This window comes from Mycotypha africana (assembly GCF_025528875.1).
Source record: "Mycotypha africana strain NRRL 2978 chromosome Unknown BDF20scaffold_5, whole genome shotgun sequence".
NCBI classification, from domain to species: Eukaryota; Fungi; Mucoromycota; class Mucoromycetes; order Mucorales; family Mycotyphaceae; genus Mycotypha; species Mycotypha africana.
This window is the reverse complement of record NW_026515729.1, coordinates 896401-915758: the sequence shown is the minus strand read 5'-3', so window position 1 is coordinate 915758 and position 19358 is coordinate 896401. Positions and strand designations below refer to the sequence as shown.

The window sequence follows — 19358 nt, the reverse complement described above, 5'->3', positions numbered from 1 at the left end:
GGTAACTGAACAATTGTCTTTTTATTTTCCCTCTAAACCTTTGTGCTTATTCTAAAAAGTTTTTTTTTTTTTTTTTTGTTTAAATTCATGTTACATTTATTCAATAAAAAACAGACGGCAGAAGTAAAAGATTAGGAAGAATATATAGGTTTAAATAGGGAAGAAAGGCCTTGTTGATGGGTAAAAACTGATACTATAGACCTGCCACAGCTGGGAGGATCATCCTATGCCCGCCTGAGACAATGCATCGACGCTCTTAACAGTAATCTGTAAGGTGATCGATGATAATAGCCGTTGGTAAGCATTTTCAGTGGACCAAATTTCATGACTAATAACGGTAGACGACCAATGATACTTTCATAGAGTTTCCAGAAGGACACTCAACAACTCTAGCGTGTAGAGGTCCGTATAATTATCAGTATTGGGCAGTTGTAAATTGAGCAGTGTATGCAATTCTGCTGGGGTCCTTAGCACATTGGAAAGAGAAACGTGATCTAGGGCTTTTATTCAGTATCAGGGCAGCCAATTATAAAGCGATAGTCATCTTCGGTGGGTGCTGAACACAGCTTGCACGCTGCCGAAGGCCATCGTCGCGGTCTTATACGATGCAACGAAGCCTGAGTACTTAAATAGTTGCGAAGCAACCGCCACCAACAGGTAGTAACTTTATGTGGCAGTCTCAAAGACCAGAACATCTTCCAAAATCCGAGGATGGCAAAAGCCCGGTAAGACATATATAAGGAATCTGTGGGATGCCAAGCACTGGTAATGGCCCTGGTAATCTCTCATGAAAATAGCGCTGCGACCAGAACTGCCTCAGTTTACCAGGAGATAATTTAGCAAAAGGAAACGGTCTGATTGTCTCCAAGTTTAATAGTCCAGTGAGTACACGAAGGAGTCCAAACAGAAGCACAATGGTAATCATTTGTTGCGAACGCTGATCAGCATTCCGAAAACGTTTATCTGGCGGTGGAACATCGTTACGAACATGCGGAGCCATGAACTTTTTGATGCTACATCGCCATTATATGGGAGGAATGTCAGATGTTATCAAATCTAGTATCTCGCCTGCCTTAGTAAATTTCGGGCTATCTATCCGCAGAAAGTTGGTGAACATATTATACGGATATGACCAAGACACAGCGTTTGTTACCGTATAACACAAAGGTAGTTGAGTAAGATCGTATTGCTCATCAGCTGATATTGAGGCGACAGGAGCAATAGCAAATCTTAAAGGGGTATCCGCATACTAACAGCCTGGCCAAGTAGCATGAAACAGGAGTGCCGGATGTTCGGTAAGAAGTCTTTTAAGGACAGATAAAGTATGAGTTTTTTTTTTTGAACAGTGGCAAAAAGGTTTGTGCATGCTGCAATCATGGTACAAAGGAATGATGACCAGCACATAGTTATATACAGCAACCGATCAGTGGGGTAGTATAATCACTGTTGCTTTTCGGGTGAAGAATCCGTTGAATGTATATAAGCTGGAGGGCCAGATGCTGGTGATGTAAATCAATGACTCCTAGGCCACCAAGAGACTTTCGCAGACAGATGGCCAAGAAGGAGCCGGCCGAAAAGGTAAAACAAACTTACGAATGACGGTACGAATTTCATTCAACCACATCTTAGGCACTGGCACGACCCGCAACAAGTGCTATATCTTGCTGAGTATCTGTGAGTTGGCCAACAACGATAATACGCGGACGGAAAGACCTCGATCTTTCAGCTGACTGCAGTGCATTTTGATGATATTCGTTATACGATGGAGGTAAACATTCAATTGCTTGGCCGTTGAGTAGAGAGTGTGGTATTTGCTAGTTTTAACTATAAGATAAAAGGTAAAGAATAACACAAGAGAAAATAAACATGAAAGCTTAACGAAATCAAACCACCGTCTTTATTTCTCTTTCAATGACAAATTAAAAAAAAAAGAAAAGAAAACTAAGATTACTGCTATTAATACAGACTTATTGTGTTTGCTGTCTACGAAATGATTGTATCGAGATATATAGCTGACACTGATGTATTATGGTCAGATAATACTCTGTGAATCAGAGGTTTCCGTGAAAGAATAGCTTCCCTTTAAGTGGATAATTACTCGTCCATCCCAGAGCGGATTGATTTGTAATGTGCTATCTTGGCAGATGCAGGATAATCATACAGCTACATCTATAATCCAATATCTATCGGCCACCAGTTGTGTAGCTCATATACTGTGGGAATGATTATAGATGTTAGCTAGGAAGAGATATTCGTGCGTGGTGTTCTTTTGATTGCATGAACAAGTTGTTGTATTAATAAAGAGTGATTGAGCCTTTTTATCTCCAACGATACTTTATTTCTTGAGCAGGGAGCAGTACCGTGACCTACTTAGTTCTGGTTGTTGAATCAATATATCCTACGAGTGCATATACCAATCTTGCTATATACCTAAACGTCAGATAATCTATGTAAAATATATTTCATAAAGAGAACCTGTTCAGTTCTTATGTGAGGTAGCTAATCTCACAGAAGAATTAATCCTTAATCCATATTCTTTTTTTCTTTATTTGCTATACATTTGATCTAAGGTTCAAATGTATGCAATCGAACACACCGCTTACCAAACGGGAACGAAGATAAGAGCAGTACTCATATCTGAGATCTAAGTTTTATTTTACATTTCGTTAGACGTTTTGAGTGATTTACTCATATAATATATTGCCATCGTGCCTCAAATACGACAGAGAGGATAACTCAAATAAGAAACAATCGTTGCGTACCTGATAAGGATACAATGTTGGTCTTGTGAAGGCTAAATTTGGCATTTTCTAAAAAGTACTCGTGCTTTATCGTTTAGTGCAGCCCACATTAGCTACATTCACCACATAACATTTTTTTTAAAAATAAAGATGCGTGGTCGGGGAATCGAACCCCGGCCCTTCGCGTGGCAGGCGAAGATTATACCACTTAACCAACCACGCTTCGATATTATGTGAGATGTGGAATTTGGAGTTATCGAATAACAGCAAGGTCTTTCGGAGTTAAACTAATAGAATACACGTGATAAATCATTAGAAATTATTGTAAAGAAAATTATTATATAATGCAAGGAGCGATTTATAGATATCATAGTAGATCGGAAGTTAAATCGTATAACTTAGAAGTAGACGCGTGAGCTCTCTTCCTGACAAGAGAGAACTGAACTTTTAGTCTTATTATTATTATTTTCTATCCATCCGATTGGAAAGATACATCCATTACGTTTATTTGATTGCTTGTATAAAAAGAATCTACACGTTTAACCTCATTATATTTATTGAATTTGTCCCTGGATTTTTACAGTCGGTCTATTACAAATCTTGTCAATTGATATAGTTACTAGTATTTGCATAGTAGCAGGTTTACACACGTAATAATTAAATTGCTTTACAATAAAAATTGTAAGAATTTGCATTCCAAAATAATTAGTTCGAACCGGAGTAATCCAGAAGTCCGGCATAAAATCACGTATACTATTGAAGACAAACATTTAATACGTGACTTTAAATGTTACTTACATAACTACATACATCAATATACATATTAATTTTAGTATAAGTTCTATTCATAATATAAGAAGAACAAACCAGTAAAATTTCTTATATTCACTTTTGTTGATCTTCAAAGAATTAAGGTTGTTGTATTTGCTTATTTAAAAAATTGATAACAGTTGTAAGTCGATGACTATGAACTTAGGTGTCTTTATTATTCTTCAGATGAAGTAGAAGGATTATTTACTTTGTGAGGTTTAATGGGAATTATATTATTTGAGGACGCGTATGCTAGTCACTAATTTCAGGTTCAGATGCTTATTGGGTGATTATTATACTTAGGCCTACAGTGACTCACAAAAATGGCTCAATGTTTTGGGAATTTTGCATAATTTGTACTTCTTCTGCTCATACTGACAGTAATCTCTGTACTAATCTAGTAAAACGTTTACATATATGAAAAGAGCATCTTCCTAGCTTTCTAATAACACAATTTACATTAATTTGTGCATGACTTTTATATATGGTGGTAGACCGATAAAGCTGAGATATACCAAATTTTATTGAGTTTTCGTTCCTTTTATTTGCTATAAAAGAGAAACTATGTAAACTAGTACTTCGTCCAGCCCCCTCTAGCCTTAATAACGGCTTCGATTCTCTTTGGCATGCTTTCTATATGCCTCATGCATAATTCGGGGGTGACTTTGTTATACCAAACATCGGCTACACGCTCCCAAAGCTCACCTAGGTTCTTCGCTGCATTACCATACGAAGCAAGCTTGCATTTCAAATAGAACCATAAATTCTCGATTGGATTTAGGTCAGGCGAGTAGGAAGGCCAGTCAAGAACATTTACCTTATTTTTACGGAACCATTCTTTAGTCACTTTGGCCGTATGCTTGGGATCATTATCCTGTTGAAGGATAACGTCCTTCTTCTGTAGGCCATAATCCTCGAGGGTCTCCAAGAAATCACCTTTCAGGATATCGCAATACAATTTAGCGTCCATCCCGCCCTCTATCTTGGCAATGAAACCCGGGCCATGTTGAGTGAAGCAGCTCCACAACATCAAGCTTCCTCCACCTCCTTTGTAGGCATAGTTGACATTGTGGGCTTGGAGAGGTTCTCCCTTTTTGACCACGTCCATGTCTTTCCATCTGATCCAAGACGATTTATTTTTGTTTCGTCGCTGAAAACGACCTTCTTCCAGTCTTCAACCGTCCAATTTTTGTGAGCCTTTGCCCATTTCAACCGATTCTTGCGACGTTCATTAGTCAATGGCAATGCCGACTTTTTGATCTTCGAATCGAAATCGGCTGATTTGAGGAATCTGCGTATCGTTTGTGCAGATATTTCATATCCTTGTCCTCGAAGGTTCCGGGCAGCCTCAACCGCAGTAATAAATTGCCCAGTATAGAACGATCTTTCGACCGAGCAATGCGCTGATCTTTGCAGGTCTGCCCTTCTTGCCATTAGATGCACACGCAAGATCGGTAGCAATTCTGTCAACTGTTGCACGCGAAACGCCTAGAGACTTTGCAATATTTCTGTGAGAATCGTTTCCATTCAGTCTGGCAATAATATCCATTTTCTTGTCGTAAGGAATAGGTCTCATGTTGCAATTAGTGTTAATGTAGTTGAAATGTGTGGTAACGGTAATCGATGGAATCTAATGAGAGTTGTAATTGGAATTTCAGGGGAAAAAATGAAACATGGAGCTGCTTAATTATGTGAAATACAATATGCGAAACTGTCTGGCCCTCAAAATACATTTTTTTTTTGGTGTTTTTGGAAGTTCATTAGTGAATCGTGAATTTATGCAAAATGCCCGATTGTCGACATTGCAACAATTCATGTTCGTAATTGCAGATGAAGTGGTGCGATGTCAACGAAACTTATACCAATAGTACTTGTGGTATTGCTCTTTACTGTCGTATAGCTAAAATTAAGCTAAAAATACTCATTGTCCAGCTACAGTGAAATAACCGCAAAATGCAGAAACATTGAGCCATTTTTGTGAGTCACTGTATATCTTGTTCTATGTTGTACATAACTGTGATTTATGTCTTATAATAACAATCAAAGTAAAAAATAACGAGACTGCCAAAAAGGGTTCTGCTTTATTCATTCATTGAGGAGTAGGTCTTTTATATTTAAGTTAGTAAGACATGTGTTCCAGTGATAGTATGCTATTAACCATAAAACCCATGAGTGTATACAACCCTAGTTGTTTCTAAGTTGTTGTCTCATTATGCTAGACAGGGTTGTCTCAACAGATCATGACAATAACCTATATTAGATGCAATATAGATAGACCGTGGTAGAATGTATTCTCTACCTGGTTGTACGTACTCGAGTATTGTAGTTATTATCTCACCAAACACGTCAAAGGTTAATCAAAAGAGTTAGAATTCTGTGAGAACTTGTTATACTCTTTATTCATTGAAAATCGTACAAAAGAAAAACATATATAGATGAAAAATTTTCTATCTTTTAAAGGATGATGTGTTGGGCTGAGTAGAGCGGTTTAGTCGGTGTCATATAGACTGTTTAATCAAAGATACGGGTACCTTCACTATGGTTGAGCGCGGGTACTCACTCATCTGATGATCCTACAATTCTATATCTCTAACAATATTGCCAATATAATTGCTAGTTTCTCATTAGAATTAGATTTGTTATTACTGCTGAATAGAATTTTTATGTTATAATAGTATTCTACAATTTTTTTTTCAGTATAGTGTTTGAACATGATTTTAAATTCTTATGCAAACGCGTATCTTTGATTATGTAACTTCCGTCTATTCCCTGTATGGGCTTTCATAGACACAGACGTAGTATAATCTTTTGCTAATATAAGGTCGGAACAGTTGTCCAAACATACTGTATTCAGCAAGTATATCGAAAACCATTTTGATTATATTCAAGACAGTCTACTGGCATACGCTATATTCTTCGATTGTCTTTTACATTTGTTTAAACCATTTTCTTTAGCTATTTTTGAAGTTGCAATAAAAGTATAATTTCTATTTAGACTATTTTTAAATGGCTAATACATTCAATAAGCCAGGATGGATCTTTTAATTGACACTCAGATATCCAACCTGGTTTCTTCTTCACCTCCGGTGTCGTTATAACGATAGGCTTTTTAAGATCTATAGAGTCCTCTTTGTTATCATCTTTGTGCCCTAAATCTGCTGGCTTCTTCCTTAGAATCTTTCCTCCTCCTGCTTGTATCAGATTAACAAGGTCATTCTTTTTATGCTTTCCAGAAAAATCACCAAAGAGGAAGAACTTCATGTCGTAAAAAAATGGATCACTCTGAATATTATTGAGCGATATAATAAGTCAACATAATGTTACTTCTGAATTTATACAAAAACCAAGCAAACCTAAATACCTTTCTTTCTCTACCTATTTTTGGCGCCTCTGTTTTACCTGTTTTTTGATCACCATGAACTTCAAAAGCTGACTCAGGCTGCCATTTCTTCTCTTTTATGCTTTTGATCAGCCCTACCAACAATAATAGTTAGGATATTTACTTACAGAAGGTGTAAAATTCAGGTTTCAACTGGCTGTATAGAAACGACTGGCTTACAGCTAGGCTCGACCACCCACTTTCCTTCTAATAAACCTTGTAGATATTTTAGTGTTCTTTTGCAAAGCTTTTTGCTGTCAACGCTTGTAATAACGTGAGTGACTTCATCAAAATCTCTCATGTGGTAGTGGATTATTAATTTGAGTCGAGAAGAAGCGACTTCCTCTTTGATTTTGTTCAATTTTTTCTAAATGGTTTAAAGTAAGTAAATTCAGCAACTGACAATCCTCCATAAACTTTCATGCTTCTATATTTAATCTACCTCGTCTTCAGGTGTTAGACCTGTGTATATTACATGTGCTTCTGTAAGCTTACTCGTTTCTTCTGATCTCCTTCTCGTTGTAGGTGCTGTTAATATATCATTGCTTACTGTATTATTTTCACCAGGCACTGTTAACTTATAACCTTCCTTTTCTTTTCTTTTAACTGCTTTCGACGATTGTTTTTCTGTAGAAGGAGAACTCGTGTCTGGGTCTGTTTTGTCTTGAATTGGTAAAACTTCACCCTTACGATACCTAGAACATACTATACATGTTTGTATATATGGTTGATTCTGATAATGGCATTTGGTACATCTCCAAGTTTTCTCCTGGTCCTCCTAAAGAATTTATTTATCGTTAACATTTGAGATAAAGTAACAATACTTGTATAATAGAATAAATAATCTACTTTATCAACATCAAATACCGCAGGTACTAGTGTAGAGTCTTCTTCATCAATTACACTTGAAGTGGATAATTCTTTGGAGGCAGTCGTGTTTGTTGGTCCTGTTTGCAAAGATGCATCAGTGGTTAACGGTGTAAACGGGCCATTTTCGCTGGTGTTAAGCGGGATAGACTTAGGCGATGTTGTTACTGTGGGTGTAACTTTAGACCCAGGAGATGGAGTAATTCGATTAGCTTGACTCACTGTCGGTGTTGTACGATGGGTTGGTAAAGGGGATGGTGTTATCGTTACAGGGCTCAGGTCATTTGGTAAAATATCCTCCAACATCGCTTTCGGATCGAATAATTGCTGTTTATTCACTGGTTTTATTGGCAGCTTCGCTTTTTTACTCATTTGTATTGAATCGTAAGCTTCATTATCTTCCGTATCCTTCCCTAGTTGTCTCTTTTTGCCAGTAGCGGTAGAGGACGACATGCTGTCTGGGTCTTTGATATTATTGTTAAAATTCACATTGTCGATCTTTTGATTATTAACCATTTTCGTATCAACTTCGTCCTGTTTTCTCAACAAATCTCCGGATTTATTCTGCAGCGAAAGTTCTAAAGGTGTCAATGAATGAGGTAGTAACGCCTGCTTGAGTTGGCTAACGTACACCACTAAATTATCATGCATAGGATCCTTTCGCAAATTTCTAGCGTCGGCAGCTTTGTTGCAAATAGGACACGCAGCATTCTTTCGCAATCTTTGAGTAATGCAAGCCCTAATTAATATAATTACTGTAAGATAACGTCGTTTTCTTCCGCTGTTCTACTGCTATGAGACGTACTTGCAGAATCTGTGACCACATTCTGCAACAATTCGCGTTTGCCTCAGTGTGAGATGACTTTCAAAGTTGCTTTAGAACATCGAATCAGTAAACCTATCGAAAATAACTCAACATACCACAGTGAGCACTCAAGTAGCTCATCAATTTTGACTAAACCGTTGAACATGGGTAAATCAACCTTTCAGGTCTATTGTTGTTGATCGATCAGAAGATGGCGGGCTTATTTAGATGATTCAGTTTGAACAAAGAGGAAAAAAAAAAAAGGTTCTACTTAACTCCGTTTTTAATGCAGCTGCAACTATTCATTCTCCTAGCCTTAAAATTCTTAACTGCTTTGATTGCATCCTTCGTAAGTATTTTTGCCATCAAGGATATGTAGTTTAGCAACATATTTCCTTGTCACAACCATAATATGGATTGATCTAAGCTTTCTCAAAAATACTGTTTGAAACGTCATTGTTAATAACGTCATTCTCTGGTTTGAATAGTGTTATGGTTTCCCTTGCAAAATCACAGCACCGGTATGTTGATTAAAGACCATTGAAATGAGCCGGCTGGCATTTTTCTTATTGTTGAAATGCCTACTTAGATATAATATTCATTCTAATACCAGTACAAACAATAAAAATAGACTCACTTTGTTACCTGCCCTGTTTAGGGTGCAGTCGCCTTACTTTTTTGGTGATTTGGCTCCCACCCTCAATCAAAAGGACGAAAAATTATCTTTTGACTGAATTGTAAGAATGGTTTGATTGGAAGCTCATGATTACTCAAATACTGATGAAATCAGGATTTTTTTCCATTACCATTGTTCAGCTTTAAAATCATATCATTAGGATAACTTATACTTATTGAATCAACATCACCATGTTCCAGGCTCATTTCCTTCCCCTTTTTGGGAATCCTTTGATTTTTGCTCAAGCACAAAGATGCTACTATTGTTATGCAGGTTCTTCTTTGATTTTATTACGTACATAGCGATAAGATGGAGTTCAGAGAGCTTTCGACGTCTTACATTCACAATAACGAAAATCTTTGAGTGCCATTACCTTCGTTTGATATTCTTAGTCAATATCTAATTCGGCTTTAACGATTCAGTACAAACAAAATGAGTTTGCGTCAGGTTCTGTTATTTCCATAGAGGGGATGATAATTTTCATTGCTATTTTTTTACAAGGGATTTATTTGGTAAACGAGAACAGTAAAATAATGGGTTCAATCCTTTTGTTTCGAATCATTTTTGTGCATCGACTCTGTATCATAACTCCAAATAGTTGCCCTCATGCAATTGTACACATCGTTTGTCTAATAGAGAAAAGCGAATTGAGAACGATGAATTACATTAGTATAGATGGCATTCATTTATTGCTGAATAATGGTATACAAATATACACAGAGAATAAAAATTGGAGTATAACAATGGGTGGGAAGCAGTAATTATAAGCTGATAACTTTTCAGTCAATTATTGGCAGCTTTGCGGCTTGTTAATCCTTATTGTCTGCTTTCACACAGTTGTTAACTACAGTATCAAGCGAGTACAGGCATTATCCAGCGAAGAGAATGACAGAGAGGTAGGGATTCTCAAACTTTTTCTCGCTGTACCTAAAAGTCAAAAGGAAGATGCTAAATCACTGAGGAGGGCTAGACTGATCTTTCCAGTCAAAACAACAGTATTTATGCATACTTAAAGAAACTAAATTGTTACTCCTTCCTCTTTTTTTGAAGTCGAAAAAGTATGCCTTACACTAAAGAAAAAGCCTGCTGGATTTACCCATGGTCATTTCCACAAGCTACAAATAAACAAGTAGCTATTCTACGCATTTTGAATATACATAAAATGTACTATTAATGCTGCAATCTATATTTGGATCTGTCTGAAGTAGCTTACTCTTTTGAATTCTAAGCAATTGTCTTACTTTCTCCATAAACATGCTAGTATGCACTATTGACAATACTACTCAAAATGGCCGGTTTGGCAAGTACATTTATAATGTTGGAATTCATTAGTTTGTAGCACTCTGCTCTGTTAAGCGACGTGTACGTTAAAACTTATAAGTTTCTGAGTAGCGCGTGTATATTCAAAAGGTGTGGTCTAATTCTTGTTTATATGTTAATGGCCGTATAGAAAATACCACACTGTTCCTATCTCATATTTTTATCGAACGAACGATTTGTTCAAATTCCCGAAAGTGTTTGAACTAATGTATAAGAAAGATATACTACGAGAATCTAAGACGAATTAGTGGCGCTTTTACATACGACTAGCTGCCTTTTATACAAGCCTTGAATAGTTTATAATCATTTTTTTCTCTATAGTACTACGACTGGCTTTGCAAGTTTCTAATATGATCAGTACTTGTGCTTTAGGATAATTCGAACACATTGACGTATAGTAAGTACTAGGCGTAGCAGTATGTTCAATTTAAAATGGAAATATGCAAGAACCCTCATTCTCTAAAATATGAATACCTGTCGAGAGCAATTTCTAAATATAGCGTCTGAATACTCGTTCTGAGCTTAGATTTGTACATTCCTGCAGAGTAAGAGCTTCAGAATTGATACCCGATGGCCATTGTATTATACGTGTGGTTACATAATCACTACAGAGTAGCTGATGTACCGCATTACGAGCACTTGCTTTCGAGTGGACAAGAAGTACATAATTTGAAATTAGTCGAGCTAAATTTAGTAGTTCGAATAGAGTTGCTAGTCTGAAATAATCTTAAAAGACAGTACTTCATCTGTTGCGGACAAATACATGTAACTAAACAACTTGTCTAAATTGTTAACAAATACTCTATTCATTTGCGACAGACTGAAATTAGCAGAAATACTTTTAGGGACTAGCATTGATACGATCGTTAATTTCAATACATTGGCACGTTTCTAGCTGTTTGGTCCAATTTACTAAGGCCGGTTCAACTACTTCTTTTGGCTGTTAATTGCTTACAGCATCTGAGCCTAGAGTGTGTGAGTTTTCTTTTGATAGACAGAATCAACTAAAGTTATAGACCACCAATTGATAGAGAACGTGCCATTTGGAAATTTAAAGTTATTCCAATCGAATCTTATTGAAACGAAACGTGGATTTTTGGATACCACCGTTTGGTGAGGCCGTCAGTACTGTAAGCGGTTACAACTGTACTTGTTGTTAACTCACGTCAAGCTACTAACTAAGTATAATGTCGCCTTACCGTTATCACCACCAGTAGCTTTTTTTTTTTTTTTATTATTATTATTATTATTTCAGAAGAGAACTACAGAGGGTTATCTGATGGTTGTACTGGCTGTTTCTATTACTGCTACTGTTGGTTTTTATCTATTAGAGTTATCTTCAAACACATACAATTATAGAAGTGAACAATGACTGTCTGAGATTAAATTGATTTTTCTCTTTTTAGAGAGAATATTGATAGGCAACACCAACCTCATTTTTTTACAATTACTGAAAATCACATGCAGTGATCAGCACATTAAAGTTCTGTTTCTTGGCTTTGAAAGAGCTACTAAAGAAAAACTTTGCCAACATCAGCGAAAACTGGTTTTAGCCCTCAGGTATAGCTTGTGCTTTTATTCAACATGAAAGACTGCGAGACTACAAGAGAACTGGTAAAAGGATAACGACAGAGAGTCCATAAAGTCAATCAAACTATCTAAGCAGGTACGCACGCAAGGAACATGTTCCGTAATTCTAGGGGTTAATGTTGTACCTGTATGAACAAAAATAACCTTTAGTCTAAATTGGCTAAAAAAAAACGGAAGTCATTAGAAGAAACGATCGAATACGATCTACAATTAAATGAGGATTTGTTGAATAACTAACTTATCGAACAACTTGATCCATGTCAAAATAGCACAACTACAAGTCAATCTTTCTAAGACACTCTTGATTCTGTAGACACTTGCTTTTATGGCCTTTAAAGTGCATAGCTTGGATCGAATAAGTTGTTTCAGTTTTGTTTGTTTTTGTTCTGTTTTATGGTTTAGAAAGGCTGCACAAAAAGAGCTTTTTTTTTTTTTCTCCTGAATTGCTCCTGAAATTGGCTAAAGCGCTATTTGGGCTGAGGGAACCTTTTTTTTTTTTTCACTGAACTATTAAAACGAGCAATTTGTCTTTGTAAAAACAGTTCTCTTTCTTTATCACTTTTATATATTTTTTCCATAAGAATATTATATTGAATTGAATATTGAATACGAATACTGATAGTATGTACACCATGCAGGTAAGCGAAGACATACAATTAAATATATTATTATACGCTATTACTATTAGCACTATTGCTACGTTAAATGGCGCTAATGAACAATTGTTTTGTTTTTTGATCAGTTCTTGACATTAACTTCTTCGCAAGTTGTAAAGAAGTTGGAAGAATATAAAACTTTATTCAAGGAAAAAGACACCGATGACAACTGGAAAAAGAAAGATAGGGCCCTTTATGAATTGCGCCTTGCAGTCGAATCATTCGAAAATGCTGACACTTATGAGAGAGATGCTTCAAGAGAAGAAATTTTCGTGAAAGGCGTACGCGATCTTCTTCCAAACTTACTTGGCACTGTAAGTTCTCTTGCTCAAACTACACTCGATCTAAACATCATAATTAATGAACACATTTATGTAGCTTCTTAGTTTGAGAACTTCCCTTGCCATGGAGTGCCTTTTATTAATTGAGGCTGTTAGCAAGCACTTCGGTGGTCATCGTATTGGTCTCCACTTACTTGAACTGACTCTTTCCGGTCTATTGAAATGCAGCAGTAGCCGCCGCAAACTTACTGTAACCAAATGCTTTGAAGTCACTAAGGTCTTCTTGAAGAACGTAGGCTTTCAAGCAAGACTATTCCAAATGTTATACAAAGGGATGGACGACAAGAATCCCGACTTGCGAAAGCATATAGCAGCTTTCATTGGCGTAATAATAGAAACCTATGGTCCAAGGAAGATGATCAACCCTGAAGAAAAGCCAGAAGTTCATGTAGCTTTGCATTCCTGCTTCTATAAGAAAGGACTAACAGATGCTTCACCTACCGTTAGAGAAGAATGCAGAAAGACATTCGTAATCTACAGTTGCCTTTGGCCAGAAAAAGCAGACCACATACTGTCCAGTTTAGATTCGACACCTCAACGTCAACTCAAAAAATACATGTCAAAACCCGGTATCGCAGCATTGGTGGTGAAACGCAAGGAAGAGCTTCATTTGAAAACCTTGGAAAATAGTTCAGCTCGCGCTTCTAAACATGCTACACCAACGACATCGTCCTCCTCAACCATCGAAAAACTTGCAGTCTCATCAAGTAGTCAAAATGCTAACTCAAGTAATGACCCTGAGTCTTCGTGCCCGCCGGTGTCGGATACTAAGTCGGAAGTTCCACTTTCTTCAAACAATACCAAGAACCCTCTCAAAAGAGCAGCAACATCTTCATCATTGATGTTACCACCATCGAAGAGAAATCGCGTAAATGATTCAAGTAGTCAAGATTCCAATTCAAGTAATACCTCTGAGACTTCGTGCTCTCCTGTGTCAGCTACTGAGGTGAAGGCTCCACTTTCTTCAAACAATACCAAAAACCCTCTCAAAAGAGCATCATCATCATCAACGTTGTCGTTACCATCAGCCAAGAGAAATCGCGTTATGGGTCCCTCCAAAATACCAGTCTTGCGTACTGCAATATCTTCGAACGGTAAACCCCTTACTGTTCGGCAACAAGAACTGGCCCGTGCATGTGCTCTACCAAAAAGCTTAACGAGAGGTTCCCTACCTACAGCATCGTCGAATTCTGAAGATTGTAAAGACTTCATAAAAACTGAAGACGCATCTTTCATAAAAACTGAAGACTCATCTCCCATAAAACAGGAAGATGTTAGCAACAGCAGCAGCAGCAACAGTGACAACAGTGCCAATAATCCTCCTGATAGTCCTGAGGGTCCTCTATTAGAATCTATCTCAGCCATGGATTTGCCAGATTTACAGAAAATGACGCCAGAGTTAAAATTAGAAGAATTAACAACGCCAGAATTACAGACAATGACGCCAGAGTTGAAGATTGAAGAATTAACACCAACAAACAGTACGGCTATACCATCTTCAACAACACTTCCTACAACGCAACCTTTAGCAAATACTGCAAGTAATCAAGCCATCGAAGAGGTGATCAAGTCTGAGGTCTCGCTTCCTGTTGAAGGCGCTGTTGCAAAGCCATCCGATTATCTGACCACTGCGGACGGTGACATTGAAGATGAAGTCTATATCAAGATGGAAGACGAAGATGAAATTGTGGAGCATCACCAACAGATACCAAAAGTCGCTGATGCTCCCAATTTGTTACAAGAAGACCAGAAAATTGACGTAGCAAGTCTAGCGTTAGATACCAATGCACACCAAGTTCCCCAACCGCTCCTTCCGCATACTCTTCATCGTGATGATGTTCTCCAGCGTGTCTTAAACGCAATTAATTCGCCCAGCAACCTACCCAAAGCTGAAGACTTTGCTAGTTTCTTAACGCGAATCGTTAGAAGAGGTGAACTTTGAAAAAGCTTTGAAAAGTTAATCTTTCTTCCGTTAAAAAGTAGTATTTATTTTTAAATCTAAAAGATTTGTCATAAAAATTCATTTTAAATTTTAGCAGCTATAGTTCTCTATCTATTAACAAAAATTAGTAAAATAATAATAAAAAAAAAAAAAAAATAATAATAATAACAGACCATGACAAAAGAGAGTTGTAACGTGGGTCAATAAGAAGAGGTGTACCATATGTACACGCACAAAAATAGGCTGATCAGCTTATTGGAAGAGGTAGATGAGCCATTTTCCTCTATTATAAGATAGTGAACAAACGAGTCAATCTTATTTAAACCATCTGCTTATAATAGAAAAAGATAGTACATTTTGCAAAAGCGAGGAGACTGTTTCTATCAAATGAGCCGATCAAACTTGCTGTTCAAACGATGAGAGAATCTGGTTGTTGGGCTATAACAATTGAAGAATATATCAAAGTTATGAAAGTAATAGGTGTTTATAATAGTCATCTTGCCCGTAAGTGACAGTGGCGTTGATAGGCTAGTGCCGAGCTATGGGTAATAGTAATTCATCTTTTGAGCAAGCAGATGTTATTGGTGAGTGTTGTAGAAGTAAAAACGCAAGTATTTGCTGGGATAAGGAGTGCTAATTGTAGTGGGTTCAGCAGCTATATTGGATGAGCGGTTTTGGTAAATTGTACGAGCCTTTTTGACAGCTGTTATCCTCTTGGGTTTTATTGACCTGAGTATGGAACATCCATCTTGTCGTTGAGCAAAATTAGCACAAGCGTAGCACAGTATGCCGGTCATGGTTTTTATATAGATGTGTTTGGCGTGGCTTTCCCTCATAACAAAAATAGTTGGCGTGGAGTACATTATTCGGGAGTTGCTGGCAAACAAGGCCCTCAAAGTATACAGTTACCTTTATGATGTATTGAAGTAATTCTTAACAATCACATAAAATGAAGCGTTATTTAAGAGAATAAACTTAAGGATCGTTCTCTCAGTATACAGATCACTTACAGAAGAAGCAAAGCAATAGAAGTTCAACATTGTTTACTATCATCATAATGCTGTGTTTGTCAGGCGTGCATAGTATGTGCACTGGTCTTTCATACATTTCACTGTCATTATCTTATAAAAAATATTGCAGATGATTGAATACTTGACCAGGGCGGTATCACAATTACCAATGTCCTGTTGCTTTTCAACTGTAGGCCGTTCAAATGTGCGACTTAATTCCAAAGGGTATAGTTTCAAAAAAGGCTAAAACACAACTGGTAGCTTTTCCTCGTACAGAAGGTTAAGTGAGCCATGTCCATGGGGTTTGGTTCAAAGAATTAAATATACATAGTATTTCTAAAATGTTGGTGTCAGAGATAGATATATATACAATAGATAATCAAGGTATACTCAAGAAATTTAGTAAATGCAAAGCTCTAGCTTATTAGTACATTTTTGTCAACGTAAACAATCTTGATCTAGATTGATCAAAGCTGCCTTCCCATTGCCAGTGATTACTGATTCTTCCATAACCAACCTTGTCTGACGGTATAAACGCTCTAAAGAAGACGTTGGATTCTCTCCGAGGGATACTAAATATGGCAAGAGGACAAGTTAGTGCGTGACAATTAGCTCTATCCATAAATGCTCTTACTATGTACCTAAAATGGCTGAATATACTTCGGATGCAATGCGTTCGGTATATTGTGGTGAGTAAAGATGGGCTACTGCAGGATTTGATAGATCAGTATAAGCAAGTGCAGAGAATGAAGTCTACACGAAACAAAAATACACATCAGACGTGTACAATAATTTCAAGGAAGTATGTTTCCGCTTTACCATCAGTTCTGAATAGACTATTGGATCCACTGCCATTTTATCCTCGTACTCTTGTCTCAAACATATGCCGTAAGCTAGTGCGTCGTTTAAATGTCCTGTTCGTTTTGCGCTATCTTTGGTAACTTTCTGTTTCTTTTTTGTACGCCCAGATGGAATGCCATCCTCCCTCAGACCGCGTTTCTCACCCGTATTCTTTTCTTTGGCTGATATACGGAGGTTATCTGTTTGATATTCATCATAGTTGGTTGAAGTTCCTTGTATAGCATCTGATTGGGCTTTTTGTACCATATCCAAGAACTTTCGACATCTTAACTTGAGGAGAAGTAAAGGATTATCTTGCAAAACATTCGGATAGAACTTTGTAAACAATTGCATTGCTTTATCGGTATTTCCTGCTACTATCAATCTACATATTTCTATACCAACTTTCAGTGTCTCTACTTCTTCAGGTCACTGATTTCGCTTTTGTTTGTATGTCATTTCATGTTACCTTTATGCTTGGAGATTTGGTCGACTTCTTGCTTGGTATTGATCAATCTTCCCAATAAGCGAGCCGTTTCATCGTACCCACTATGACTTAGATATTCCATCACAATTTCGTCTGTCATATTTTTGAAATCAAAGCTACTCTTGATATCTGCTGTAAATACAGTTGTAGAGGATTCAGGGTACATAATTTTGTGTAAAAGCTCTGTCTTTCCGTTCGCAACGTATTCTTTAATATCAAATTTGAAAGGTTTATGTCCGAAATTTGCCTCGATTCGCTCCGCTGTCCTCATTCCAACAATAGGGTATAGATCAACATTCTTTATCTTTTGAAATGCTTTTCCTAGATAACGTCCATTTTTAGTATAAAACAATGACTTGTTTCTATAATCCACACCACATCCAATGATATCCCCTATTCAGCGATAAAATAAGAGTGGGTTAAAGGGTGCGTCCCTCTCCTACAAAAAATCTGTGATGTTTATACCTGATCCCCACTTCGGGCCATAACTTATTCCGAGACCTTGTCCAGCATATAGCTTGCCGTCCTCTCCATGATATCCCCAAGAGTCGGGTTCCCAACCTATGCATTTGAAAAGTATATTTATCGTTTTTAGCCCACGTAATGTATAATGAATCAAAAGTGATAGAAACTTACCTGGGAATCTATCGAAGTTATAAGCTTGCTTAGAGAAGCCAATCGCTATATCATTGTCAATCGATTTTGACAAGACCTCGATTTCAAAATAATATATTCCACATTGTCTTTTAATAGCACGGTTGCCTCGCACTGTTCCAATTTCGGTATCATCTTTACCGTTACCTGAAATAGATTGATTAAATTTAACATCAAAATTCAACAGTTTGTTCGTCTAAGCAAAAGTTGAAAAGGATTTGACTAGACAACTATTTATTTTTGCTTACCTCTGCAATAAATTTCCAAGCCATTCAAGCTGATATCCAAGTTTTTGTTTTTGACTTCTCGCCACCATCCAGTAGGCAGACGGAAGTCTTGTTTAATGAGAGCGATTGTGCTGGGATTATCTAAAACAAACTTTTTCAGTGCCTCATATTGTGAGTGGGAGGGTGCATATCGATCTTTTTTGCCTTGTTCGGCTTTTGTGGTGGTTTGTTCATCGTACTTTCCGTTGCTGTTCCGTCCACAGACAGGCTTCCATATATTATTCGTTTTGGATACTGTACTCTCTGGCAGATCGACAAGGTCTCTAGCTGAGGTGTAAATGTGATACTGTTTCTGCAAGAGCTGAGCAAATGCTGTATCCATCAAATAGGATGGGATAAATAGAGGATCTTCTGAATATCTTGCATAGAACTCAAAAAGATGCTCTTTAAGAGCTTTATGTTCGGATGTATTTCGTGCTGGAAACCGCTCCATAAAATTTCTAATTCCGTAGCCAGAAGGAAGATATATTTCTCTGCGTGAAGATGTCGCTGACATGAACAATCTACTAATGCTTCAATCGTCGAAAATAGTTGAAGAAACAGAAAATGAATGATTGGGGCCTGAAAAAAAGAGAGAAAAATACTCAATAATTTGCATTATGCCGTTTTGTTTTTTTTTAAACAACCCAAATGAGCGGTTTCAAATGGGGGTGTATCTATTTGTGACTTACTTTCGTTCGTCCATTGTATTGTTCCAGGTGATCTGGAGGAATCAGGTACGCAATCATTCAATTGTGGGGAAGATGAGAAAATTTCAATTACAGAGCATGGGCCTTTGCTTCTTATCTGAAAGAAGACGCAGGAATGATAAATTTATCGCGGTTTATATAGATTTCCAATCGAAGATCAATAGAGATAGATGATAAATTCTTCATGGTAGGTAGCATTCGAGAATAAATGTTGACAGATTGGATTTGCTTATAAAAGTAAAGCAGACATTTGATAATACCTTG

General features: G+C 37.1%; 5 protein-coding genes and 1 non-coding gene across 6 annotated transcripts; 1 reads left to right on the top strand and 5 right to left on the bottom strand.

The window, feature by feature from the left end:
- Positions 1-2892: 2892 nt before the first annotated feature.
- On the bottom strand, positions 2893-2963 carry BDF20DRAFT_t84. Its single transcript has one exon. It is a non-coding gene; the product is annotated as a tRNA-Gly (tRNA).
- A 3849-nt stretch (positions 2964-6812) lies between these two features.
- BDF20DRAFT_868959 (uncharacterized protein) lies at positions 6813-8846 on the bottom strand. Its single transcript, XM_053080967.1, has 5 exons — positions 8719-8846; positions 8603-8659; positions 7780-8536; positions 7373-7708; positions 6813-7297 (listed from the first exon to the last, which is right to left on the bottom strand). Exons 1-5 carry the CDS (start codon positions 8766-8768, stop codon positions 7073-7075), a joined length of 1425 nt encoding a protein of 474 aa, XP_052936282.1. The 5' UTR covers positions 8769-8846; the 3' UTR covers positions 6813-7072.
- Positions 8847-12691: 3845 nt separating this feature from the next.
- Positions 12692-14582, top strand: BDF20DRAFT_497210 (clasp N terminal-domain-containing protein). The gene is made up of 4 exons (XM_053075603.1): positions 12692-12826; positions 12931-13158; positions 13223-14384; positions 14453-14582. Coding segments are annotated over exons 1-4 (1407 nt in total). The 5' UTR covers positions 12692-12811; the 3' UTR covers positions 14455-14582.
- Positions 14583-15672: 1090 nt separating this feature from the next.
- On the bottom strand, positions 15673-16085 carry BDF20DRAFT_497350 (uncharacterized protein). Its single transcript, XM_053075605.1, has one exon. It carries the CDS (start codon positions 15988-15990, stop codon positions 15706-15708), a length of 285 nt encoding a protein of 94 aa, XP_052936280.1. The 5' UTR covers positions 15991-16085; the 3' UTR covers positions 15673-15705.
- Positions 16086-16321: 236 nt separating this feature from the next.
- On the bottom strand, positions 16322-17383 carry BDF20DRAFT_497250 (uncharacterized protein). Its single transcript, XM_053075604.1, has 3 exons — positions 16957-17383; positions 16779-16890; positions 16322-16709 (listed from the first exon to the last, which is right to left on the bottom strand). The coding sequence occupies exons 1-3, from the start codon at positions 17329-17331 to the stop codon at positions 16576-16578; spliced, it is 621 nt and encodes a 206-aa protein (XP_052936279.1). The 5' UTR covers positions 17332-17383; the 3' UTR covers positions 16322-16575.
- Positions 17384-17432: 49 nt separating this feature from the next.
- BDF20DRAFT_819346 (concanavalin A-like lectin/glucanase domain-containing protein) lies at positions 17433-18838 on the bottom strand (the record flags this gene model as incomplete). Its single annotated transcript, XM_053077451.1, has 4 exons — positions 17433-17857; positions 17930-18025; positions 18101-18265; positions 18367-18838. 4 exons carry the CDS (start codon positions 18836-18838, stop codon positions 17433-17435), a joined length of 1158 nt encoding a protein of 385 aa, XP_052936278.1.
- Positions 18839-19358: the final 520 nt, after the last annotated feature.